This window comes from Corella eumyota, chromosome 6 (assembly GCF_963082875.1).
Source record: "Corella eumyota chromosome 6, kaCorEumy4.1, whole genome shotgun sequence".
NCBI classification, from domain to species: Eukaryota; Metazoa; Chordata; class Ascidiacea; order Phlebobranchia; family Corellidae; genus Corella; species Corella eumyota.
In genome coordinates, this window is record NC_137495.1 from 2433596 (window position 1) to 2460549 (window position 26954).

The following is a 26954-nucleotide window of genomic DNA, read 5'->3' on the forward strand; positions in this document are numbered from 1 at the left end:
ATTCGTTGTAAACATTCCTTGTTTTGGTTGTTAAACGTAACGTAAACAAAGACTTTAAGAAACAACCAGAACGAATATCATTAAGTTTGGATTTATTGAATAACGTCTGTAAGTATAGGCGTGGCAATTCGATTTGAATGGAAAATTTACATCTAAAAGAAAAATGGCAAAACGTATTATCTCCCGCAATAACTAAGGTAAAAATTAGATTTTTTACACTTGTTTAAAGAAATATTTTAAATCACAATATATTTCAATATTTAAAATGAATTTTTTTTACATTTAGATTCAGCAAGCACGTAGAGTTTTGTTAACATTATCACCAGATGCATTAGTTTATCTAAACAAACTTTTGTTAAGACTTTTGTCTACTTTGGTTAATCCCATTCCCAAAAATCTACAGGTAGACCACAAGTAGAAAACATTGTAACAAATACTTAAATTAATTTAAAAAATTTTGGATTTAATTGGCACATTATATTTTCTATATGTTGACCATTGTAACAATTCTTTTAAATGCGAATAGCTTATAAAATTATTTTATATTCAGGATGCCCAAGATCAAATTGGAAGAAAGTTCCCAGAGCCACTCTCAAGTTGGGTTCTTGAGGAATCAAACAAAAAGGGAAAAAAGAAAGTTTATATGTCTGATAAAGTCCATCATATTTTTAAGGTACCCCTACTCTGCCCTAAGCCAAATTAATAACCTGACAATTACACTATTAAATGGTTTTTGACTTATTGCCCTACCCAAGAATGCCAAAGAATAAAAACAGTGGGGATCAAACCCAAGATCTTATGTAGTAAAGCCAAGTATTCTAACCACTACATCACATTGCCATTAAACAGTTATGTAGGTTTTTTTTTGACAAACCTATTTATATTATATGTAGGACTCCACGGGAAGTGCAGACAAACAGGTTTCAGTTTTTCTCGCTTCTGTACTTGAATATATGCTCTCAGATATTTTAAATTTAACTGGGAATTATGTGGAAAATATTTCTAATTCAAGAAAAGAAATTAAAGAACAAGATGTCAAAATAGCAATATTTGCAGACAAGGTAAAGGCAGTTGCACTACGTTGTTTTGAAAATTAAAACTGAATTAATATTCTGCTTGATGTTTTAAAAACCACTTTTTAGGTTGCATTGAATTTAAATGACAATCTTTTTTTTATTCCCCACAGGTTTTAGTAAATATTTTCCATGAAGGAGAAGATGAAGATGCTCCAATTTTACCTGAAAACACAACTGTGGATGACACCGGTAAAAAACTACATTTGTTCCCATTTATAAATGTTCAAGCTCTATATATTAAATACTTTTTCAGCAAAAACATTGTACAAAGAACTTCCTATTTTAATAACTTAAAATCCACCTTTAAATATTTATTAAATATATTTAGAAGATGCATCGTATTCAACTTTACTTCGTAATTTAATTTCTGAAGAGCAACGATATTTGCGAGACCTTCAACTTATTATTAAGTTAATAAAAAAAGCTTTTACAGATCTTCCTAAACTATTCACTGAAAATGTGAGTCATTCCTAAATTGTTTAAGCTAAACATAATTCGAACATTTTAATAAAATATCAATTGAATGACATTTAACCTTTTTTTAGGATATTTATTTAATATTTGGTAACATTGAAGACATAGCAGAGTTATCCACGAAGTTAATTGTGATGTTGGAAGAAGCCTCTGAAATGACAGACGAGTTAAACCCCATTCCTTTAATTGGAAACTGCTTCGAAGAATTAGCTGAGGTTAAAAATAAATTATTATAAAATTTTGTATAACCTATTTAATACAACTTTTAATACTTTCTTATGGGTATTAGTATACTGTGTGTTAATATGAGAGATTGGGTATACCTTTTATGAAACATCATTTTAAAGGTATAATATTGTTTTTGTTTTGTTGTAGGAATGTAGTTTTGAGTTGTATTCTGATTATGTACGGAATATGACCGATCAAAAATGGAAGGAAAAGTATGTTGGTATCCTTCAACAAGCAAGCATCAACTCTGCCCTAAAAGTAAATTAAACATAAAACAAAGTACTTAAATAAACCAGAAAACATTTGTTAAATATCTGGTTGTTGTTGTCACAGGCTAAATATGAAGGATTCAGAGATGTTGTCACATATGTCTTACCACACTTATTGCTTATACCTATTTATCACTGCTTCTACTACTTCGAACACATACAGGTAAAAGTTTAGTACTTTTGTGTTAATGTATTTAGTAGTTGTGCTTATATTAAATTAAACTTTTAATATTTAAGGCAATGGAAAGAGCCACTGCTGATGAAGAAGATCGGGAATGCTTCAGTCAAGCAATAAGTTTAATCTCTCCTGTGAAAAGAGTGGTAGAGGAAAAGGCGGGAAATCTTCCTAAACAAAGACCTAGGTTAGTTTATTCCGTCACTAAACCAAAGCTTTCAAATGTCTTATTTTTATATTAACAATGTTGTATGTAATTTGATTTAGTAAAAAAACGCCAATAAACTAAATCTTAAGTCAAATTATAATAAAGTATTTAAATAATTGAAAACAGTAATTTTAAGACATGTTTTACAATAGTAATTTACCATAAGAACAATCTAAATAAATATAAAACACTGTTGATTATAAATTTTAGCGAGTCAAGTTTGAGAAAGTCTTATGATGGTGGAAATCAGGCCGAAAAAATGAAAGAAATTGAAGAAAGTATTGAAGGTTGGGTTGGAAAAACGATTACACAAACATGTAGACAATTTATCCACGAGGTAACTGCTAAAGCATTAGTTAACAGTAATATTAATCTTTAAATGCATTGTTTTCTTTGCTGTATAAATAAATTAGCTTTTATAGCCCAAATGTTATGTAGATTTTTGTACATTTATTACTTGTGTTTAATCTTGGTCCTTTTATTACAGGGTTATATGACAAGGATAACGGGCAAAAAATCCTCTGAAAGAAAAGTATTTTTGTTTGATAATTTATTGGTTTGTTGTAAGTCAAACCAACTAAGAAGACCAATGCCAACCGTAACTGCTCATGAGTACAGGTTAAAAGAAAGGATCCTGTTAAGAAAGGTTAGTAAAATGGTGGAAAAGCACCCACTTGTGCTTGATTTGGAACTAATAATGTTAAATTGTAAAACACAAGGCTTCAGGTTTTTTTAAACTAAACCCCGCCCATTTTTTTGATTGACAGACCACGGTGGAAGATGATGAGGGGAACCCCCTCCAGTTCACAGTGATTGAGGACGAGACCAAACACCTCTTCATGACCAACACGAGCACGGAGAAGGATCTCTGGATGTCACACTTGGTGCGACTCCAATACCGATCCACTTATGATCGGATGCTAAATCAACTCATGCGTGAAGAAGCCTCACAGCAGCCTCTAAGGATACCTGATAAGGAAATGTTAGTACAGTGTTGAAAATATATAATTTTTATGAAAAAAAAGGAATAAATTTGTAGAAATTTGATTTGTATTGGTTAGGTTCAAAAAGAAAAATAAAAACATTTATCAGAATTCATTTCTTGATTCTTACCCTCAATATTTAATTGTTCTTAGATATCGTTTTTCTGAACCTGATTTGCCGGGAATAAACTTAGTTGAAGACAAAACAACTCAACCACCAACCATAAAAGGAGGGACGGTGTTAAAACTTGTAGAAAGATTAACATTTCATCTTTATTATGGTAATTATTATTGATAATTTGTGAGAATTGTTCCTTAATTATCCATCATTAGGTTGAAAATGACCAAGTTGTTAGTGTCACAGAGTTGTAATTAGCTTCTTAATCGGGATAAATATTTTACTTTCAGATTCAGGTTTTACGAAAACGTTTTTGACAACTTTTCGGTCTTTTTGTAAACCCCAGCGTTTATTGGACCTTTTAATGGAAAGGTAATTTGCCCAAAAATTGTTCATTTAAGCAGACATACTACCCCTTAAGGCCATTGGTTAAACTTCTTATTTACTGTTAATATATTGATGTTGGATTTTTAAATAGTTCACCAAAATAAGTATGACAATAAGTTAAAAGTAATTAGTGTAATCTTCTATAACAATGGCATAGATTTTTAAGTATTCTGTCATAAAACTGTAAACAACTGTTTCAGGTTTAACATCCCAGAACCTCCCCCTCTGCCAGAACAACAAGAAGCTATCGACCGAGGAGAAATTGTTACCAGAGAAGATCTAAAACGTTTCAGAAAAGAATATTTAAAACCAATTCAATTAAGGTTCGTTCGTGTTCGATTTAATAAAAGCTTAAGAGATTTTAATTACTTTAAAAAGAAAATTTTAAACCAATTAAATAAGCATTTAAAAGAAGTAGGGAAAATTAATTCCCAAGCCTAATCCAAAATCAATAAAAAACTACTCTGAATGGTTAGGAAAAATTTATCCCCTTTTCTGTTATAAAATGACTTTAAATTTTGTCTTAGGGTGATGAACGTTCTTCGTCAATGGCTTGAACACCATTGGTATGACTTTGAATCCGATTCTTCTCTCCTCGAGCAAGTTAAGAAGTTTGTTGCATCCGTGAGAGGGAAGGACATGCAGAAGTGGACGCGCACTATGTCAAAGATCATCATGAAGAAGGAGGCCTGTGAGGAAGACTTCCCTATTCAACGCTCCTTTGCTAAAGATGCTCCTCCAGTAGAGTGGCATTCTACTCATGAAAAGGAGAAGTACAACATCATGACTCTACATCCAATTGAGATTGCAAGACAACTTACCTTATTAGAGTTTGATCTGTACAAGTAAGTCAACCTAAGACAGGATTCATTTTTTTTATATTGTTATTGTTTTAATGAAAAGTTGTGTGAAAAGTGTAAAAATTTCTGTAAAAACTCTTTTTAATATAACATATTCATTTTAATGAAAGAAAAACTTTTTTTCACAAAATTAAGGAATTTTTAGTTATAAATTTTTGTCTTATATAAATTATTGTTTATTTTTCTAGGAAAGTTCAACCTTCTGAGCTAGTCGGCACTGTTTGGACAAAAGCTGACAAGGAAACAAGTTCCCCAAATCTGTTAAACATGATTCACTGTTCCACTAAAATATCGAGGTGGATTTCAAAGGCAATTGTGGAGGTAAATTTAAAACATATTTGCAAGTGAATCAGTACAAAAAAGACTTGATAGCCCGATAATACTGGTAACAAACTTCTAATGCAACAAAAAGTAAACCCAAATACCAACTGATTTTTTTTCCTTACATTTAATTCTTATAAATATATTTGGGAATATGATTTAGGTAAAAAACTTACAATTTTTATCTTTAAATCATTTTTAATAAGACGAAGAACTTTGAGGAAAGATCAGCTGTAATGAGCCGAGCAGTTGAAATCATGCAAGTGTTGAAACAACTCAACAACTTTAATGGAATCCTGGAATTTGTGGCTGCTTTTAATTCCTCTCCAATCTACAGATTAAATCACACTATACAGGTATTAAAATTTAAATAAATTGTTGTAGAGAAGGTACAGTGCTGTGGTTAAAATGTTAGAAAAAAGTCTATATAAGGATTGGTTGGATTCCCATCATTTCAAAGCTGTAGAAGAGACAACAAAGCATAATTTTTAAAGCTGGGCAACCTATATCAAACAACTATACTTAAACTTACAATGGCTTGTTTTTCCTCAGCACTTAAACGATAGACTGATTAAAGTAAGAACAGAGTGTATGGATATGTGCGATCCTCGTCAAAAGAAATGTCTCGAGTTGTTAAGGTCATGTGACCCCCCTTGCGTTCCATTTGTGGGTAAGTTTTTAAATTTTTTTGACATTGAGTAAAAAAAAAATTTTCTGAAAGAAATAAATATAAAAATAAAGTTATTAATTGCATTTTGAATCTAATTACCCTATATTGTTTTTGCATTTCTATATTTAAAAAATATTAGAAACTTTAAGTAACATTTAAAACTAAATTTAAATCTTCTGCAATTAAATGTTAGGAACCTTCTTGACGAATATTCTCAAAACTGAGGAAGGGAATCCACATCTTCTTCCCAACTTTCCACAACATTTAGAACTGATCAACTTTGCTAAAAGGTCAGATTAAAATATTTTCTAATCACAATACACAATTTTGTTTATATATCTCTGTCATTGATGTAGAAAGGCCAAGGCTTAAAAATAGGGTAACCCAGTTGGCTTTGGATCTCATGCAAGAGGCCAAAGGTTCTTACCACCCTGCCTTTGTAGTAGTTGCCTTAAAAAGATTTTTGTATTTGATTTCAAGTACTTGATTTAAATTTAAAATCATTTTTCTAAATAGACGAATGGTGGCTTCGATTTTATTCGACATCCAGCAATATCAAAACCAACCTTACAACTTGATCCCGGTGCAAGAAATCCAAGAATATCTTACCAATTTAAATCCACTTGGTGACAGTACAGAGAAGCAGTTCAACGATCATTTATTTGCATTGTCGCAAGAAATTGAACCAAGAGGTGCAGAGAGAGCTGCAAGATTTGTGAGTTGAATTAAATTTAGTCTAAAATTTACGAAAAAAATTAGTAATAATAAATTATATCACATTATCCATTGTAAGTGTAACTATATAGAAATGCCACTGTAACAGATGTTGGTTTATTACCAAAATTATAAACTTTAAAAAAAAGACAAAAGTTACTTAAATATTTGAAGTTTTGCTGCTTATAAATTTGTGCCTTCATAAAGTTTTAATTCTTTTATTACAGCCAAGATTATTAACTGACAAAGAGATCAAATCACCTGGAATTCTTCCGAGTAAGAAGAACCAGAAAGCTCTACATCGGGAGGAGTCCAGGATGTCTTTGTTTGGAGAGAGGCAGAACTCAGCGGCTGATGAGGAACCTCTAAAGCCCCCCGAAAAAACACCAGAGCCCCCTAAAACCCAGACAGAAGTCGAGCCAAAACCTCCGCCCCGACCACCACGGCAACCGACTAATCCAATGCTAAACCCAATGGGAAATCCCCTGGTATCAGCCCCGCCGATAATGATGCAGGATAACAGAAATATCTTTAATTTTGACAACAGGTTTGAGCCCCCACCGCTACAGCGGGGTGCTTCTGAGTTTCTTCCACCCCCCATTCCACCCAGGGACCCAATATTTAAACCCCAACCCATGTTTTCACAACAAGTGGAACCAGAACGCTTTGGAAATGAGGAAATTTTTCCATTTCATCCCTCAGCTTTTCCTTTCAATGAGGAACAACAGTTAAATTTTGAACCTCCCCCCAATAATATCCAGCAGCCCCCGTTTACCCCCTTCACTCCATTTACCCCCTTGTACCCACAGTCTAACCTTCCATTTAACTCCACTGGGGCGCCACCACCTGTCCCACCACGTGACCCCCCCAGCTTACCCCCTAGAGGAATGCAACCAATGACCTTTGACCCTTCTTTACGCTACGTACCCGACCCAACGCTGTTCGTAATTAACAACAACGATAACGATATTCCTCCGCCAATTCCACGGCGCCAACCTAGCGCAAAATACAGCGAGGCGGAGTGATACATTATCCGCCATTTTTGTTTATCAGAAAATCATAAAACTTTTACAAATCATGTTTATAATTATAACACATGTCATTAATTTAAAGTTCAGAACGTAGTTCCTATTTGTCTGTGCGTTCAATATTTACGTGGTGTAAAAGTCTGATGACGTCACTATTTATTATATGACGTCATGTCATGCACTTGCGTCATTTATCTTGGATGTTGTGAAAACGAAATTTATTCGAATTTTTGCACTTTTTTGTCGAAATTTTATTTGGTACCTTTCTTCCACTACGCGTGCTTAAATATTTTCGTATTTTTTGTTTATTTTTAATAACAGTCATTGTTTATTATTATTTGCGATATATAAATGTGCATTTTGACGATCCGACGCATATTAATAAAACATAAAAAATTCAGTAAAACCCATAGTAAAAAATAGGATAAAATCTATATTAGCAGAATATATACGAAAGAAAACGTAACGTAGGTAAACCCACAAAATAAATCATGTTTTCAAAACATTAATTAATTTTAAATGCATTTTAGACTTACTAATATTCACATTTTGTTAGATTACCAACATTTGCGTTTATACAACGTAGTTAGATTATGCGCCAATTTACATTATCTGCAATTAAAAATCAATCTTTTTAGATTTTAAATTCAAATGCATAAATCAAGTACAAATTTTGAAACCAACGCACTAGTTTTTATTAATTATACCCAGCGCGCAAGAGTGCTGTCAGAATCGCGTCATTTTTAGCACGTGATTACAAAGTGGTCCACTAAAATAAATCGGGTTAGAAACCTCGTTTTAAAACCGAAATTTAAAACAAGTCCTTAAAGGTGACAAGTGTTAAATCTATTTTAGAAATATTACTGAATATTTTAAATATTTTCTACATAAAGTCATTAAGTTAACTGGGTTTATTTTTGCAGTAAATCTACGTTAAAAAAACTCGGCTTGCAACATTTAAATTTAAAGTAAAGATAGGTGGATATAGATTTTGCATGTTTAATTACCCTTTTTCCTTAAAGCAATGTTATAACATGCAAATTAGACCCAAAATTACAATTTTCGCGTTTATAAAACCATAATGTATAACATGTAGTAAACTAAATGTTACGTTCAATCTGTTATGACGTCACTTTCATCTCGTTATGACCTCACGACCCGATTTTCCAAACCTTTGGTTGACAAGAGCACGACCCCCGACCGGTACCCCCCTAAAACCAAAACAAAAAAAATTCAATTTTTTCCTGCGCTCCCATTAAAATTAGGTTTTAATTTTTTTTAGGATACGTGACCTGACCTACCTTTTGTTTTTGGGTATCCATGGCTTGATAGGTGAACAAGTTCGATTTGTGTGATATTTGAGTGGCAGTTCGTCCTGAAAAATACAAAATAAAAGATTAAAAAAATCGCAAAAAGATGAATTTTTAGGTTATACTATAAAACATTATTTCAAACGCTGAATTTCAAACTGATTTCTTGCAATATGTAAAACAATAAGTTTAGTATATATATTTTAAGTAACAGTTTGATGACAAATACATGATTAAAAGTCATTAAGAGTCCATAGAACTATTAAATTAAAGTTAATTTTGCGTCCAAAACACACGTTTAATGCCAAATTGTAATGCATACATGATAATATTTTGAAATTGCTTTATCATAATTAATCTACAGAACGTTAATACTTTAGTTTTTATTATCTATCTAACACGCTGGTTTTGGTTGCAACAATTACACTGCATTTTTAGCACGCAAATTTAACAATTTTTAAAATAGAAATAAAGAACTTACGCATTTCTTAGGTTGTATTTTACAAACCTAATTAACTTGTGATATTGCGATTCAATAATAGCGTTCAAAGCATGACATTTTAAATTAATTGACGTATACTATATACATTGGAATTTGCGTTATCATTTAGCATACCTATTTGGTAATGACTATTTTATATGATTGTGTAACTTAAAAGGGAATGGAAAATTTTAAAAGTTGGCTATTTTCATAGAAAAAAATTGGAACTTGCAGATTTTAAACTTCGATTTTCTAAGAAAATGACTTTCACTTTTCGGTCGTGATTTAACAAAATTTTAAGTTACATAATTCATAAACGCATTTCGCCACGATTTTAACAATTTGTAATAAAAAAAAACGAAGATCACTCTAACAGGTAGAAAATCCGTGTCAAAAAAAACAAATTAATAACTATAACGTGTTTTAATTTTAAAAGAAATTTGCATTCAATAAACTAAATACCATGATAATGAATTTTCTAAATAATAAACATGTCTAGCAAGCATTTATTATAGGCATAAATTCAAAACGTTTTTATCATAAAAAAACATAATTTTTGGTATTAGTTTTGTCAAAAAGTATCAAGTTCTATATACCTTGAAATGATAGTTGAATAGAATCCAGTTTTGGGCATTATCCTGATCCTTTCCAGCATAAAACTTTCCTGCATATTTCCAACCATGGTGAGTAAGGAATGCGTTGTTCATTACAACAAACTTGTATCCAGCTACATGCATTTCACATATCTGTAACAAGATAAATCTATTATTAAATGTATAACTTATGGTTTAGTGACAATGTCATGTTATATTGTAAAAACATGAGCAAATTTTCATTTTTACAGCACGTTTACCTATTGTGGCATGTTTTAAACCAGATAAAAAAAAGATTACAATATTTTTCCAATTATAATGTCTAGACTATTGCATATAAGGAAAAAACCTAATTTCTATTAAAATGAAACTAAGTACTAAAAAAAAAAGGTAATTTGAAAGACAGATTAAATGATAAATAACCTTATACCGACAGCGTGGTGTAGTAATAAGAACACTTGCTACACCACATAGGTTCAATTCCCACCGCTCTCGTGCTGTAGCGTCCTTGAGAAAGGCGCTATAAACGGTATAAACTCCTACTAAGCCAGCACTTAATTAGCAGCATAATTATCGGGCAATTATAATCTATAATATTCCAAACTGCCACAGGAAACTCAAGACTGGGTCGGAGTAACTGATGTTACTCTATGTTTAAGTCACACATTCGACTTTCCCACATCGAGGATAAAGACATATACAAAAAAATGGGAGAAACGTAAGCAACGTAATACATTAACTAAACACAAACCTGTTGAATTCGATCAAACCCATATTGTTTAAATCTTTCGTCGAATAAAGGAACTCTTCGATGTGAAATATAAAATGGTTCCCAACTTTTATCCCATTCTGCTGTGAAGGCCACATCTAAATTGTTTGACTAAAACATAAATCAAAAAGATGCAAGTAAGAGCAGGAGTTTTAACATGGTTTTGTTCAATTCACACTAATGTCAACATTGTTGTTCTGGCAGCATTAAGGGCATTTAAATACCAGTGTAAATTATCAACAATGCTTTTTTAATCAACTTTTTTTTTTAACATTTTTATACAATACATAATATTTTAGATATTTTTACCATTGGCACTTTTTTCCATTGTTCAAAGTCTTCAGTTTTATGACACCACCAACAGGTTTCATTATGGAAAGGACGAATTGTACCATCTCGAACCTTTAACAAATAAATTTAATTTTCAAACTTAAAAAAGCTACTATATATATTAAATGTAACTAGCATAAAATTTTATGCAATAAATGATCTACAAAAATGAATCAGATCTTTTTAACCCTTCAAATTTTAAGCTATGAAAATTAAAATTAACCCCATTGAGTAGCTCATCTTTTTGTTTTGGAAATTCTAAACCTTCCTTTACTTCAAACACAGGAACCACATAAGCTGTTAAATCAACGTTGTCCATGGAAAACAAATCATTTCTTTCAGCAAAATCAAGAAATTGGTCGTGTAACCCAACATTAGGCATAACATCAATATCTAAAATAAATAAATAAAAATTTTAGAATTAATTAATCTTGCAATTAGTTTTGGGCCCACGATTTTCAAAGACTACTATAGGGTGGAAGCAGTAGGAATCAAACTCCAGACATCATGTGGTGATGCCCAGTGCCTCTAACTACCTATTTTTAACATTGGTAAGTAATATAAATAGGTAGTTACAACAATATTATTCTAACCTAATTTTACTTACCAACTAGAAAAACATATTGTGTCAAAACCCCTGTTCTTGCAGCATTTCTTAGAACATTATGAGGAAAAGAAATACCGGCAACATCATAATTCTGATAGCCATAATTTTCCAACTTATATAAAAGCTCAGAGCATGTTAAATCCAACCAAGAACCAATCTAAGTAAAAAATACTTAAGTAATTTATTCATTTTTTCCTTGAAATTTAATCAACATTAAGACAGTTAACTTACTAAACTAATATCTCCTAAATGGGTAGATGGGTAGACTAGATGAAATGTAACGTGATCTTGAATCTTTGGAAAACATTTTCGCAATAAAACAATCGAGTCATCAGCAAAACTTGCATCCTATGAAGAGAAATTTAATTAAAAAAGATTTTCGTAACAAATATTTTTCATTTTTCGAGAACAATGAATATTAAATTTTACTCAACCTGATTAGGAACAAAAACTGAACAAGAAACTGGCCCATCCCACCTCTCTAATAACTCCACTAGGTGGTGTAAGTGGTTTACTGAACACTGGGTGGCAAGAGAGATGTCCTGGAAATTAAAATAACAATTTTAAATCAACCAAAAAGTGATTTTTAGTTAGGTTTTCAGCAAAACAACAGGATAAAAATTACTCCAAAGTTGTATTTATTTAAAAAAAAACAAATAAACAAATTGAACTTACATGAAATGAATTGTCTTTCTTGATTCCATTGGATCGATAAAATCTAATTATCCTGTATTGTCCACTACAATAAAATGTTTAAAACTTAATTGTACAACAATAAAATGAATATTATAATAACAAAAAATTATAAAAATTAATTTACCTGTAGTCCAAAGTTTCCCCAGACATTAACTTGACAGGAAGAATTTGTTTTTCATGTTTTGGTCTTTCAAAGAACAAAATAAATGTTAGAATTTGAATTATTGAAATCACGGTTATACTTGCTTTTACATTGACCCGAAAAACATTCATTCTATTTCATCTACAAACAAAAAGTCAGATTTAAATTTAGACAAGGCATAACCACACTAAATTTTACATAACAAAACAATTAAGTTACAAAAATTCAGGACAAAACAAAAATTAAATTTAATTAATCTAATTAAAAGATTAAGATGTCACTACACATTTATAAATTATATCAATTATATTTTTCAAGTACCTCTTAGCTTAATATAATATTTTAAACAAGGTAATATGACATATTAAATAATATATTTTTAAAACCCAAATATTTGCGAGTAAAAAAGTTACAATATTTGTTGTCCATTTTAATATTAATTAAAATTCCTTAGTAACAAAATTTTGCAATTATAGTAACATAGTTAACTTGTCGGTACTGGCTAGCGCCTGGTCATTATTTATTTATGTTTACAAAATATTTACTAATTATAAACTACAAATATTTTCTAAATTTTGTTTAAAAATTTTGCTAAATAAATCCCAAAAAACACAAGTTATTATTTCTATTTTTCTATTCCTAAGTTTGCAATCTAATACTACCCAAACACACTATAGATAAGTGTAACAGAATATATTACATAGTATAGCCTGGGGCAATTTAGTCAGTAACTGTTATTTAGAGATTACTATAACTATACTTAAAGAAATAACACAATAGATTGTGGCAATGGTAAATATAGGGTAAAAAGTAAATTTCATGGTAATTGAAACTCTGAAAATAAAAATAAATCAATTTAAATTTTTAGGTTAGTTTTTGAAATTTAGATAGAAAATGGCAATAAACAAATTTAAATATCCTTATTAATGGTTTAAATTACAAAAAAAATTACACAATTTTATAAAGGTCAGCATTATTTTTATATATTATGGTTATGGTTTATGACTCAGTTAGTAAATATTTTTTCTTCGAAATTAGATAATTTATTTTTGCGTATTAGCTTTGTCAAATATATATTAATCACAGGTGGTAACAGGAACAAACAAAACTATGACATCACAATGTCTAACAAACATGCCATAATGTCATCTGCTATATTGACGTAACAAAAAAAGTTCTAGGAATTAATTATAACATGGTTAATTAGACTTGGCTGATAAATAGAAAAAGTTCTTCTGGTATTTAAGTCGAAGCACTTTAAAAATGCCAATTAGTTTAGCCACAAGCAGAGGTGGACACACAAATTCAAGTGTACTTAATAAGATTACGAAAATTAAATTTAAATTTGAGGTAGGTTTAAAAATTTCCATGGCTATTTAAACTTGAAAATTTTTTTAATATAAAAATAGCAAAACTGACAATAATTATAATAAATGTGTAGAATTAAATAAAAAGGCCTTTAATTTTTATTTAAGTATATAACGGTTCTACAAAAATTGTTAAAGATAATTATAAATCTATTTTCCAGCAAATCAATAAAAGATGATTAGAATACTAATTGGAATTCAAGTTTTAATTTCACTATTTCTAATTTGCAAAGCAGGTATGTTAAAAAAATCTATAACATTACCCAATCAGAGTATTTACTTAAACAAAATAACTTAAACCTGACCTTGTCCTAAATTGCAAACTAAAAGTCAGATTTATTAATTGTAATTTTCACTTACCATTCAGGACATGATATAAGTTGTAAAGAGAATCATCTTCCACCTGTTGGTGAGTTTGCCTTTCCTCCATTAGATGAGGAAACAGAATGTCTTCATAATTATTACTGGGACATCAGATTATTGAAGAAACAATCGATTGAACTGAGATTTGAAGGTGTGCACCTAAGAGACAGCATGATAGTGGTAAGCAACAACAACTTGAATATATTAAAATATTACGATTTCAATTTTTAGTCTTTTTTATTGAATAAATATCATTTTGTTAAGACTCTAGTCTAATAGCCTGCTTATATTTTAAAGTAAAAAATTGTAAATCTTAGAATAAAATGCTAACATAATTTTCTAAAAAATATCTTATAATGACTATCGCAAAAAAAAAGAACGTCAACAAACTTTTAAAACAATTTGTAATTTAAATCTTTAAAAATGTTAACTTAAGTGCAATGCTATTGCATAGTAACCACAAATAATACAAGTGTTAATTAAAACAGGATATAATTAATTAATCAAAATGTGTCAAATTCGTAAACAATATATTACCATGCTAAATGCATTTGGTTAAAGTTACACACTTACCGGGATTCTAAAAGTACAATGTAGACCAATTTTATTGTAAGGTTTATTATAAGGTATTATCTGTAATTATATTGATAATAATAATTACATATTCAAAATACCAGAAAAAAATGGTGGGAAATTTTGATAAAACACTTATCTTAATTGTGGTAATATTCCGTTGATTGGTAACCTAAATCACAATTAAACTACTTCCAATAATTCAAGAAAAAACATTTGTTAAGGTGAAAATGGCACTTTTTTAATTGGTTTATAAAAAATCAGTGATAATTGGGTGACATTTGGATTTTAAATGTTCGTATCCTGCCAGTAATAATGTAAACTTAACAATAAGTAGATGTCACATAATGCCTGACGTCATTCTAATTGCTATACTTATACATTGTCTTGGTAAATGTATTGTAGTTCATATTTTAAGTAGAAACAAATTTAAATATGTTTTTTTTAAATTTAATTTTGTTATAACACTTAAGCTAACTGTGGGAATAAAATTGGGAATTTTCACTGCTAAAATGTTACAATTTTTCAACTTGAAAACAATCTAATAATTACAAATTTTTTTTGTAAACTTTGTTGCTATTTCCACTTTCCCACAATAACTTTTACCATCTGTGCATCATGTAATTATGACATTATCGTGCACAATTCAGCGTAACAATGCACAATTATTACATCATGATATGGCTAGGTTAAGTTCAAAGCATGCAAAGTAATAATTATTTATTGGTATGTGTTGTAGGCCCCACCTTTTTAATTATATGCCAGGAAAAAGTTTTATTTTGTTTTAAACACAAATACTTTGTCACAATTAATGTACAGGACAAAAGTTACAATTTTAAATTTCCTCTTGACAACAAATTGTTTGATATTTGTTTAAAATTGATTTTACTTTTAGATCCAATCGAAAAAATGGGCAAGGGATTCTTACAAGGACGTTCGAAGAATTGAAGGTCAAATGGAATACGGTGATGTTATGATAGAGGCTCCAAACAAGTTTGTTAGAATTATGATGAACGGCACAGATGGGTCTTTCCAGGCGAACTATGGAGGTAACTACAAAAACCTAAAAGTTGACAATTTTAAAGACATAAAATTAATATTTAACAATAAATTATCTTATTTTTTATTTGTTTTTTTTTAGTGATGTTTTGTCCTAAGCCTAACGCAGCCTTAACTGAAGGATTGTGCACTAATTTGGGATACAGAAAATATTCAATTTGTCATTTTCAGTGCAGGGCACCAATGTTTTACCCCGTTAACCCATTTAGAAAAGTTATAAGAGCTAGATGCCGGTAAGAAACTGATTTATTAAAAAATTGTTTTATATAATGTAACATAAAGGAGTACACTAAACATATACTAATACTTGGATATAAAATAACACTTTTAAGTGAAGTTGTTTTCAAATTTGAGTTAAATTGTACCTAACATTGTCTTGACAATTTCAGAGGTGATCAGACTTGGTCAACTGATTTAGACAAAGCTTGTATCTCAATTGAACAACTTGAACAAGATTGCTTTAAAAACAAAACAGCGGTAAATTAATTAATCAATATTTACTTTTTTATGCAAGAAAAATAATTTGCATAATTAATCATGACAAAAATGGTATTTATAAATATTTTATAATGTACCTATTGACATAGTGTAACTAATAGTTATAAGAAATGTAATAAAGTAAATTAAAATAGAAACAAATAATTTTAATATTTTTTTCATTACAGACTTGTACATATAACACACAACAACTTCGACAATATTTCAACCCAAGACATTTAAGAAATTCTAAATATGATAAATATTTGGATGAGGTAAAAAAAATTAAATATTCAAATTTGTAATAACCAATAATTCAATATCTTATAAAAACCAGTTTATAAGATGCTTTACTGGGCTTTGTGATTTAAAAAAAATAATGACATAAGCACTTTAATACACAAAAAATAAATCAATTTAGATCCAAAATGAGCCCGAAATGGAGATGTATGATGGGACCTATGCTGAATACGAACCAGTTGTAGAAGAGATTAGCCCGGCAAAACTTAACAGACAGAGACAGCTACAAATATGTGCAGATGCATGTGCCAGACATGAACCAACTGAATTAAATGAAATTCCTGAATTTATTACAAATTCATGCTACGATTTTGAAGGTATTATTATTTAAGGATAAGTTAAAGCTTTAAAAAAAAGCAAATCCCAGCTTTAAAAAAAAGCAAATTAAAGCTTCAAAAAAAAGCAAATCCATCTTGGCCTTTAAGTTGTGCCAAAAACCCTTTAATAAATAAAGTTCATGTAATATAAGATTATTAGGCTGCAGTTTCAACACATTTTTGGCATGTATTAATAAATAATTTAAATGATTTGAAATTTTTGCACATTTTTAAAGCTAATATGATTAAAATTGACATCATAAAAATTATAATCATGTTATTGACCTTTTGGACAATTGGAAAATTTTATAAAGATAATTAATTAACATAATACAGTCAAATGACCTTTAACAATTGAATTTTTGTGAGCATAAAAATGCCGTCATAATTCCTTATTTACCGCAACAAAAGTCAGATAAAGCTGCTTAAGTCCGACAGCTTAATTCTTAATACCAACGTGTTGTAATCCTAAACCACAACAAATACATTTCATCATGTTTTAATCCTTCCTGCACAGTTAAACCACAATATAACAATTTGTAAAATTTAATTGTAGTGCTAACTCCACACCACGTGCAGTTAACATGCAATTAAAGTTTAGAAACCACAAGTTTTAAACCAATATGTTAAGCACTTGAAATAAACCTTAGAAATCAACTTGTTTATAATATTTTATGTATTAAAATTAGGAATTACATTAAAACAAAGGACCAAGTGTACAATCACTTTAAGTTGACAACAACTTTATATTAAAGTGTAAATATATTAATTATTGTGTTTTCAATTGTTAATAAAATGCTTTGTTTTCAGATAAGGAATATCATGAACCATGCTTCACATGCAGATATCTGATGAAAATATGTTATTCCTCTGACTTCTTATAATTTGAGAAAGTTTGATATTTATTTTGTTTATTTTATTCTATGAATGTAATGTGTTTCTTGATATAAAAATTCAATTTTCTTGTTTTGTAAATAAATAAAACTTGTTTATACAATATAGAACAATATCATGTTATATTTTATAACTCTAGTGTTCCATCTTGTGGCAGATAAATATTTATTAAGTTTTTAAAATGTGTTTTTTGGATAATTTTAAAATAACAAAACACCCCAAAAATTTTAAGCTTTATGATTTTTACATATATATAAGTTAAAAGAAATGAAAAAGTAAATAAAAAAAATTTATCAAATAAAAAGTTTATCAAACAATTATGAAAAAACAATATTTAAACTGTGGCCATGTGGTCATTGAACTTTTAAAACTTGAAATAAAAGTTGAACTGTGCAACATAGCATAACAAAACAATTTAAAATTTCAACTCAATGAATCACCCTGTTATGCACTATTGGAACTTCAACAAAGCAGAACCTATGTAAAAGGAAAAAATGCAAGAAACTTAAACTAAGCCAAAAAGAGCAAAACCAGTGAACTGAGTCTTAAACAAAGAAATGATTGCAAAACAGATTGCACAAGTTTGTTATTCATTTTAGCTTTCAAGACAAAGAAATCTAGATCTACAATGCTGTCATCTTTATATTAATTGCAACATAGAAAATTGTTATCTTTATATTAATTACAAAAATTGTGCTTTTTTTAGAAAACCTAAATAATGAAAGTTTTTGCAGTATTTCTGCTTTTAAGTTTGTTATCTATTGTAGCAGGATTTAGACAAAAAGGTAAGTTATAAAATGTTATTATCAACTACTATTTTAGAAAATTTAAAGTGATTATTCACTGGAAATGTTATTTTATTTAGGTTTAAACTGCTACGAGCATTTTAACGGCAATTCTGGCGAGATAAACTACACACCGAAAAAATGCATGCAAGTGTACAGCATAAAAGTCAAACCAAATAAGCAATTACTTTTTACTGTTGCCAATTCTGTTATAGGTAAAAACCCAATACAGGTAAGCATAAAGAGTTTAGTTAATATTGATAAATATAGAACAGTACTTACGTTTTAAATGTTTCTCCATCGTTATGAGAAAGTCACATCTACGCCCACGTGTTTCAAAGAACAAAATTTAGGGTTTTTCCCTAAACAAGAAAAATATATTATCTAGAAATATTATTAAAAAATTTTATCCCCTTCATTTTTTTTAGTAAGTATTTTTAATATACAAAATATGCATTTTTTAAATTGTTAAGGTATCAGCAATTCAAAAAAGAGGATCTTCAAATCTAGTAAGAGAAATAGAAAACGCACAAAACGAACAATTTTTCATCAATTTTCCAGCATCTCATGTACTTGTTCGAGTACCTTTTGGAACTACCCGATTTCAAGCTAATTTTCAAGAAATTGAACAAGGTAATATGCAAGCTATATCTAGTACAAAAAAGTCTACCAAAAAAGCCTACCAAACTAGTTTTAACATTTATCTACAACCGTATTTAATTTAAATGTGTAGTCTACAGTAAACATTAATGAATTAAATGCAAAATAGTTACAGCAAATACAATAAAGTGTTTTTTCTTTTTTGTATTAGTTATAAATGTATATTTTTAAGTAGTTTTATTTATTTTTTTTGTAGATTCCTTTTCTCCAAATGTTTTACCTCCTCCTCCACCAGGAAGCGACTGCATCAGCAGAATTCAAAGACTCAATTTTAAGCTATCATGCGAAGAAGATTGTGTAATGATCTGCAATGAGAAATATTACATGCCAAGCGATCTTGATATTTATAACATATCATGCAGGTTATATATATATACGTTATGATTGCTATGACTGATTTACAACTGTATAATGTAACATAAAGTTACTTGTGCTAACTAAAATATAAATATAAAAACATTTTTAGCGACCCAGAACGAAAGACAAAAGCAAAATCAATGTGTACACCGAAAGCTATCGTGAAAAAGGAATGCTTCAGGCAGCAAACAAGGGTTTGAGATTTTAATTTTATACAAGTTTACATTTGTCTAATAGTAATTTACTACAAAGACTAAGTTATTATTGTTGGGTAATTTTTTTAAAATAATTATATTTTTTTTTATTTTTTTTTTTCGCGCATTGATAAAAGTAAATAATAAATACGATATACAATTAATATTACAACAATGCGACAGGAAAAAAATGACAAAATCAATTTAATGATTTAAAACATGCCAAAAGTTTTAATGTTTACATAAGGATTTTAAGTATGTTATAGCATTGTCACCAAACCCAATATAAATTAAATTAATATTAATTACAATAAAATAGGATAATACACATAAAAACATAACATGAAATGCTTGTGGACCCGAAATACATACCGTTGAAACGAAGTTTAAATATAAAACTTAAAATTTATAGAATTGTTTGTACACAATTGATGACCTTCTTAAATACTTTGCAAAAGAAGAAGCAAGTGTAACTGTACCAGTACCACCAAGATCAGAAGGAAGCCATAAAGTAAGTTATAGACGTTTTCTTGTCTTACAAAACTAAATTAATGGTGAACCTTATTTTATATAATAAATAAGAAACTTTACCTTTAGCTTAAGGACTCTAGGCATAAAGTTTACATATGTTGTATATTTTAACCAATATTTTAAGTTAAATGTTTTGTTTTAGCTTGGAAAATATGAAGCCCCGCTTACGGTTAGTAAATTATACTTTAGATTTATGTTTAAATATTTATATTGACCAAACCTTTTTATACAATTTCAGAGAAGACAAAAAGAACTACGAAAAATTTGCCTGTTTACCAATCATGGAAAATACAAATATAAATGCTCCCAGATTCACTGTAAGTTAGGATATATAATACAGCAATTAAAAAAAAAATAATTAAACAAAAGTATTACGTATATAAAAACCTTTAAAACAACAATTTTAACTGTCTTAATTTTAACAGTTAGATGGCTATGCTTGCGCCAGCGTAATTTCTCAAATTATTGCCGAAAACACCAAATTTTTGGATAAAAAAAGTTGCTACGTCCGCAAAAAAGTTTCTACTGCACGTCACGACCCTTGTAATAATATTTTATTATGTGTACATATACATGAACGTCACACGAAGCTGTTTAAACAAAAACATTTTAAGACATTGAAAAACTAATTAATAAGCTGAAATAACTGAACTTTTAGACTTAAAAACTGAAATGTGAAGCAATTATAATTGTAGTTTCTGTTTTTTTTATTATCGTCCTTTAAATTCATTTCTAATCGTTTTTCTATACTTTATTTGTAAATATTCGCTGGCTCGTAAATTTTCTCAATATGAAAGTCAATTTACCAACTTTACCCAATAAAATATACGAGAACATTGTAATGTATTGTATGCTGAGGAAAATATGTACAATTCTAGTCATTAATAACCTGTACAATGACAGTGCTACTTATAAGAGTAACCTATATGTAAAAATGTACTTTAATAAAATGCGATATTTTTAAGAAAAGTTATGTTATACAGTTAAACGTTATGTTTCACACTGTTTGGGCTTTGTTAATCTTTTAGGAGCATATGCTTAAAGTAATAAAAAGCAGAACCAATACAATATTAAAGTAAGCCACATTAAGGGTATTCAAGTGCCTGAATTGTTCTACAAAATAGATAGAGCGACCAAGTTATACAAAAGTTTAACTTAGTTAACTGGATCAGAAAAAAAACAAATAAACGTTTGATAATTTAAGCCATGAAGTTATTTGCTGTCATTTTGCTTTTAAGTTTATTATCTATCGGATCAGGTTTATATGAAGAAGAAGATGAAGGTAAACAAGAAAACCTTATTTTTATTGTATTTAAATTTTACAAACGCAAAACAAAAAATGTAACTTATTTTTGAGGTAAAAAAATTTGTGTTTTTTAGATGTGAAATGCTACAAACATTTCAACAAGATTTCTGGTGAGCTTAACTACACACCAAGACAATGCACGAGAGTTTACAGCATTAAAATCAGACATAACAGGCAACTAAAAATCACTGTTGTAAATTCCTTGGTTCTAGGCGGCACCCCAATACAGGTAAAATAAATAAAACCGTGTTTATACAAAAAATAAAGTATTCAAATGTCAATACAAAAACAATATATAAGTTTTCGCCAAAAATTGCGTAATGTTTTCAAGTTTTGTATGTATATTTGGACGAATAGTCCTTTACTTTTAAACTATTGAAAAACACATTTAAAAAAAATTATTTTTTAAAATAATTCCCAATACAAAAACGTATATTGAACTTTATAGTTTAACTTAATAGAATGACTTATCCACTTAAAAATTGACAAATAGCTTTTATGCAAAACATCTGTCCACAGATAAAGTTTGTACCTAAAAAAAAATGATAAACATTTTTTAAACTTTAGGTTTTATCATTTGAAAAAACGGGATCTTCAGATATAGTAAGAGAAATAGGCAATGTTCGAAATAAAGAAATTTTAATCAGTTATCCAGCATCTCATGTGTTTATAACTGTTCCTATTGGAACACAAGAATTCAGTGCTACATTTCATCAAATAAAAATAGGTAAAACTTAAATAGAGTTTAATGTATATAAATTATTTTTTATATTAAAAACTTTTTAATTGATACTCAGAAGATCTTAATGGTTTACCAGTACCTCCACCAGAAGAAGATTGTATCAGCACACATTTACAGCACAAGTTTAAGCTTTCATGTGAAAATGACGACTGTTTTATTACATGTAATAAGAAACATTATATGCCAAAAAATCTTGATATTCAAAACATATCATGCAGGTAAATCAATCTTTTATAAGTAACTTTAAAGTTTGGTAGTACCAATATTAACAACTTCTACAGACCATTTTACAGCCTATAAGTTTAAGACATTATATCTTTGGCATATGACTATTTTCGGGACAAGCAGAAGTAAGTGCTGTTTTTATCACCCTACTAAAGTACGCTACAGAATTAAGGCAGTGAATATCGATCATTGGACCTCATTAACCAAGATTAAACCTTATAGTTGTTCAATATATAAAAATAATTTACAATAAGATCACAAATTACTTTTAATGTAGTGCTTATAAACGAATGAACAAAGCAAAATCAATGTGTCTACACAAAGCTTTCGTTAAGAAGCATTGCATCACACATCAAACAGGGGTAACCACTTAAACAAATCTACTTTACAACTTTATTTCATGTAAATTATTCTTTAAAATGTATTTTATTTAAGTTAAGTTACCGTATAAAAAAGTTAATGTTGTAAAACCCTTTACCGACCATATACGTAGATTTAAAATACAAAATGTTGACATAGAGTTAAAATTAAAACGTTTATTTGCAGAAATGTCCTTACGTAATTGCCAAGTTAGTTGAATATTTTGCAGAAGAAGAGGAAAATACAATTGTAGTAAGTAGTAAAACAATCCACAAACTTATACTGGTAGGGGTAAATTCATTATATACTAATGCACGCTTAATCGCAACAATAAAAATACTGCCATATTGGGGACAAAGTTAAAAATAAAAATGATGACAACCAATTTTTAAAAAGATAACCTTACAATTTTTATAATATTTCTTTTTGCCACATAACTATATGTCTTAACAGCTAAAATCTAATAATATTTATACAGGGACCCCCAAGATTTGAAACGTTATTACTTCATCCCCTCTCTGACTCGGCGCCTTTGGTATTTAGTTAACTCTAATTAACATTACGCTCATACAATAAAATAGCGACTAAATAAATAAAACAAAGAATTTTAATTATTTAAAGTTTATAATTATTTTATGTAGGCACAAGCACCACCAGCGCGCCATTTTTTATTCAACCACGAGCCGGTTTTCGACGGCGCACCAGTAGCTTTAGTATACAATTAACTTACAGTTTTGTAAACCTTTGATTATCAAATAAATCTAAATTCGATAAAACACAAAATCCTATAATTTTATTTTAGGCACTACGTATTGAACCTCCTTCTCACTTATCTACGGTAAATATTAATAACCATTACTAACACATAACCTTGAATCAAATTTACTAAATATAAACCATTTTTAGCGAAGGAAACGAGAATTGAAAAAGATTTGTGTAATTGACAACTATGGGAGATACAAATACAAATGCTGTGACATTATGTGTACGTTTTTTTTTGTATATATCTTTATCCTCGATGTGAGAAAGTCGAATGCGCGACTTAAACATAGAGTAACATCAGTTACTCTGACCCAGTCTCGAGTTGCCTGTGACAGTTTGAAATATTATAGATTATAATTGCCCGGTAATTATGCTGCTGATTAAGTGCTGGCTTATCAGGAGTTCACACCGTTTATAGCGCCTTACTCAAGGACGCTACAGCATGAGATCCGTGGGGATTGAACCCACGACCACATGGTGGTGTAGCAGATGTTCTTACCACTACACCACGCTGCCGGATTAAGTTAGAAAACATATATTGAAAAAAATGTTTATATTAACTAATAAAAATTCTCTTTTATACGTTCCTATAGTTAGAAGGGTCTGTTTGCGAAGACGATTTTTTACCAGCTATTGTCGCAAATCCCAAATATTTGGATAAAAAAGTTGCTACGTTCACCACAAAAAAAAGTTCCTACTTTCTACGTCATAAAATATTTAGATATCATTTAATTTTATGTACATTTAATTGCCGTATTCTGTTGTTTAAACAAAATACTTCAAGGATTTTTAAAAAAAATATTTAAACAATGAATTTACGACTTTTTTCAGAGTTCAGATACTGCAAGTTTTGTACGTTTTTTATCACATTTTTTGTTCATTCTTTTGTAGATCATCGTAAATTATAGCTCGTATATTTTATGAATGTAAATATTAAAGTAGTTAAACTTTACCCAATAAACCGAATGAGGTCATTAAAATGTATACTGTTCTTTAGAAAAATTTACAATGTTTTACAGAAACAAATTTACAAACTGTCTAATTTTACAAACTCTCTAACATAAAATCTTAAAAATACTAAAACACTGAATACAAAAATTTAGAAAAGGAATAAAAATGATTAAGTTAAATGTAGCATGCGTGTTGTTAGTTATTGGATCGTGTATTGTAGTTCATGCGTATGATCAAGGTAAGAAAGAGTTGTAATTATTTAAATTACAAGAAAAAAAAAACAAAGTTATGCATTTGATCTTTAGAATCTCCAGAAGATTTATGGAGCCAGCAAATGGATATGTTAATGAAAATTCCAAACCAAGTAAGTTACGTAGCTCAATTTTGAGGAAAAATTAATATTTTAAGTATAAACAAAATAGTAATTTTAAGGGTGAAGTTTCGAAAAGCACAAGAGCTACTGGGATGGAGTATTTTGAAATTGATTTTGATGGAATACCAGAAAAGAAAACAGGTAATATCGAATATTAAGCGCTCTTTATATATTCCAAAGTAACAAATTCAATCTCCTAGCTAGCCTTTCTGTAGAAAACCTGATTTATTTCGGTTTGCATACTATGCCATATAATTAGCCAATACAGAAAAAAATTGGCCTAAAACAAAGGTAGATAAGAGGCCCAAAACAATAAGTAAACCAGTTTAGTATCTCATTACGAGTTATTTGTTGTAGTGCACAACGTAGGACCGCAAGACATCGGTTTAGTTGGCGCTTTGGGAGATTCAATCACGGTAAAAAATTAGTTTTATTTTCATTAAGAATATCGTATTAAATATAGGGTGGTTGTAGACTAGCAACACATCCCAATTACTTAAGCTTTTAATAAAGTTTAAAAGGTATCATTTTAAAAGAAAATCTTTTCCATATAAATTTACAGGCAGGTACCGGCGCTGAAGCCATGACGATAGCTGGTATTGCAATCCAAAACCGAGGAGTTTCATGGACAGCAGGAGGGGACGGAGACTTAGACAGTTCCTTAACTATTACAAGTTTGTGATGCATAATGTTAAACTAAGATTTCTATCATTTGCATATAAGGAAGATAACCCAATTACAAATATTTGTTTAACAATAGATCATCTAATAGCCCCAAAAATGTTTAAATCTCAATAGTTTACACTTATTTGACCTATATTTATAAACTTTAGTTAAGCATATAACTTTAAACATTTTTATTTAGATATTCTTCGTAAATTTAACCCTGAAGTGAAAGGTTATTCAACTGGGAATGGGGTGGGATATCGACCTCGTGAAGTGGAAGATTGGTTCAACGTGGCAGTGCCGGGTGGACGGGCACAGTAAGTTAATATCTATATGCGCTTTAGCAGTTAAAACACTTGACTTTACTACCTGATGTATATGCCTTATTCCACCCTGCCTTTAAATTAAAACGCCCTTAAGTAAGGCGATATAAACGGAACAAACTTCTGCCGGGTCAAAAAACAATTAACAAATTAATTTTGGACATTTTTGGCATAAAATTCCAACTTAGATTTTTCTACATAAGCTTTTCAATACAGCATGCTAATAATGTTGAATTTGATATGTTATTTTTAGTGACATGGGAGACCAAGCAAACGAACTCGTTAGAAAAATGAAAAACGATACGGTAGGTTAAGTCAACAATGTATAATACTAGTTTAGGACAAGCATGAATATGTTTATTTATACACTGAAGCTTTTTATTTACAAACAAATGAAAATTTAGAGAATAAATTTCGAGAATGACTGGAAATTGATCTCGATATTTATTGGAGGAAATGACTTATGTGCACTAGATGGCAGTAACGCGGACACTCCGGAGGAATACAGAGATCATATCGCGGAGGGATTGGATATTCTTCATGCAAACGTAAAGATGTTTTTAATTAGCCTAAAGAAACCATTTTAAAACTCAGAAAATGCTTTAGAATTGAGGTACAATATAAGCACAAAGTAGCATTAAAAATTTATAACCTTGATAATAGCAGGCTACATCTTTTAGTTAAATACCAAACTGTTCTCGTATTGTTACAGCTTCCCAAGACGATCGTTCAAATCGCTCAAATTATGGAGATATCTCTTCTCCCAGAAATTGGAAGACACGGAGTTAACACTTCACCAATCTGCGCCTTAGCTCAGAAATTGGCATGTGATTATGTTGTAAATGCAGATGAAGCGACAAAGGCAGAAATCGATGCCATTAACAGGCAATATCAAGTATAAAAAGACTTATTGGAATTTCTGTTTTTATA

At 29.5% G+C, this 26954-nt stretch overlaps 4 protein-coding genes across 5 annotated transcripts; 3 read left to right on the top strand and 1 right to left on the bottom strand.

Moving 5' to 3' along the window:
- The first annotated feature begins 35 nt into the window (after positions 1-35).
- LOC145755569 (son of sevenless homolog 1-like) lies at positions 36-8023 on the top strand. Of its 2 annotated transcripts, none has more exons than XM_082571808.1 (23): positions 36-197; positions 287-403; positions 551-673; positions 894-1061; positions 1187-1265; positions 1405-1535; positions 1622-1765; positions 1926-2036; positions 2112-2210; positions 2285-2409; positions 2641-2767; positions 2918-3076; positions 3198-3412; positions 3567-3694; positions 3822-3903; positions 4119-4241; positions 4446-4763; positions 4967-5099; positions 5306-5455; positions 5652-5769; positions 5963-6059; positions 6286-6484; positions 6711-8023. In XM_082571808.1, the coding sequence occupies exons 1-23, from the start codon at positions 138-140 to the stop codon at positions 7506-7508; spliced, it is 3804 nt and encodes a 1267-aa protein (XP_082427934.1). In that variant the 5' UTR covers positions 36-137; the 3' UTR covers positions 7509-8023. The 2 variants fall into 2 exon arrangements, with proteins under 2 accessions (XP_082427934.1, XP_082427935.1); XM_082571809.1 differs by having other exon boundaries at positions 1408-1535.
- On the bottom strand, positions 7828-14247 carry LOC145755571 (beta-1,4-glucuronyltransferase 1-like). Its single transcript, XM_082571812.1, has 12 exons — positions 14167-14247; positions 12422-12580; positions 12277-12340; positions 12036-12143; positions 11833-11949; positions 11602-11758; positions 11218-11387; positions 10974-11066; positions 10647-10775; positions 9899-10048; positions 8813-8886; positions 7828-8722 (listed from the first exon to the last, which is right to left on the bottom strand). Exons 2-12 carry the CDS (start codon positions 12568-12570, stop codon positions 8647-8649), a joined length of 1287 nt encoding a protein of 428 aa, XP_082427938.1. The 5' UTR covers positions 12571-12580; positions 14167-14247; the 3' UTR covers positions 7828-8646.
- LOC145755572 (uncharacterized) lies at positions 13698-17882 on the top strand. The gene is made up of 9 exons (XM_082571813.1): positions 13698-13789; positions 13968-14042; positions 14174-14349; positions 15638-15791; positions 15884-16034; positions 16191-16278; positions 16467-16553; positions 16700-16895; positions 17706-17882. The coding sequence occupies exons 2-9, from the start codon at positions 13982-13984 to the stop codon at positions 17777-17779; spliced, it is 987 nt and encodes a 328-aa protein (XP_082427939.1). The 5' UTR covers positions 13698-13789; positions 13968-13981; the 3' UTR covers positions 17780-17882.
- Positions 17883-18493: 611 nt separating this feature from the next.
- On the top strand, positions 18494-21152 carry LOC145755285 (uncharacterized). The gene is made up of 9 exons (XM_082571510.1): positions 18494-18574; positions 18655-18806; positions 19048-19207; positions 19431-19596; positions 19701-19785; positions 20198-20296; positions 20459-20485; positions 20555-20633; positions 20742-21152. Exons 1-9 carry the CDS (start codon positions 18508-18510, stop codon positions 20807-20809), a joined length of 903 nt encoding a protein of 300 aa, XP_082427636.1. The 5' UTR covers positions 18494-18507; the 3' UTR covers positions 20810-21152.
- The last annotated feature ends 5802 nt before the right edge of the window (positions 21153-26954 follow it).

Bases quoted from the DNA above. Each gene is read 5' to 3' on its own strand.
- LOC145755569 (XM_082571808.1), top strand. From the start codon at position 138: ATGGAAAATTTACATCTAAAAGAAAAATGGCAAAACGTATTATCTCCC. The intron at 1,062-1,186 runs GTAAAGGCAGTT...TATTCCCCACAG, and splicing joins TAGCAATATTTGCAGACAAG to GTTTTAGTAAATATTTTCCA. The intron at 1,766-1,925 runs GTTAAAAATAAA...GTTTTGTTGTAG, and splicing joins GCTTCGAAGAATTAGCTGAG to GAATGTAGTTTTGAGTTGTA.
- LOC145755571 (XM_082571812.1), bottom strand. From the start codon at position 12,570: ATGAATGTTTTTCGGGTCAATGTAAAAGCAAGTATAACCGTGATTTCA. The intron at 12,144-12,276 runs GTAAGTTCAATT...TTTAATTTCCAG, and splicing joins AGAAAGACAATTCATTTCAT to GACATCTCTCTTGCCACCCA. The intron at 10,049-10,646 runs GTTTGTGTTTAG...ATCTTGTTACAG, and splicing joins GGTTTGATCGAATTCAACAG to ATATGTGAAATGCATGTAGC.
- LOC145755572 (XM_082571813.1), top strand. From the start codon at position 13,982: ATGATTAGAATACTAATTGGAATTCAAGTTTTAATTTCACTATTTCTA. The intron at 14,350-15,637 runs GTAAGCAACAAC...TTTTACTTTTAG, and splicing joins TAAGAGACAGCATGATAGTG to ATCCAATCGAAAAAATGGGC. The intron at 16,554-16,699 runs GTAAAAAAAATT...AAATCAATTTAG, and splicing joins ATGATAAATATTTGGATGAG to ATCCAAAATGAGCCCGAAAT.
- LOC145755285 (XM_082571510.1), top strand. From the start codon at position 18,508: ATGAAAGTTTTTGCAGTATTTCTGCTTTTAAGTTTGTTATCTATTGTA. The intron at 19,208-19,430 runs GTAATATGCAAG...TTTTTTTTGTAG, and splicing joins TTTTCAAGAAATTGAACAAG to ATTCCTTTTCTCCAAATGTT. The intron at 20,297-20,458 runs GTAAGTTATAGA...GTTTTGTTTTAG, and splicing joins GATCAGAAGGAAGCCATAAA to CTTGGAAAATATGAAGCCCC.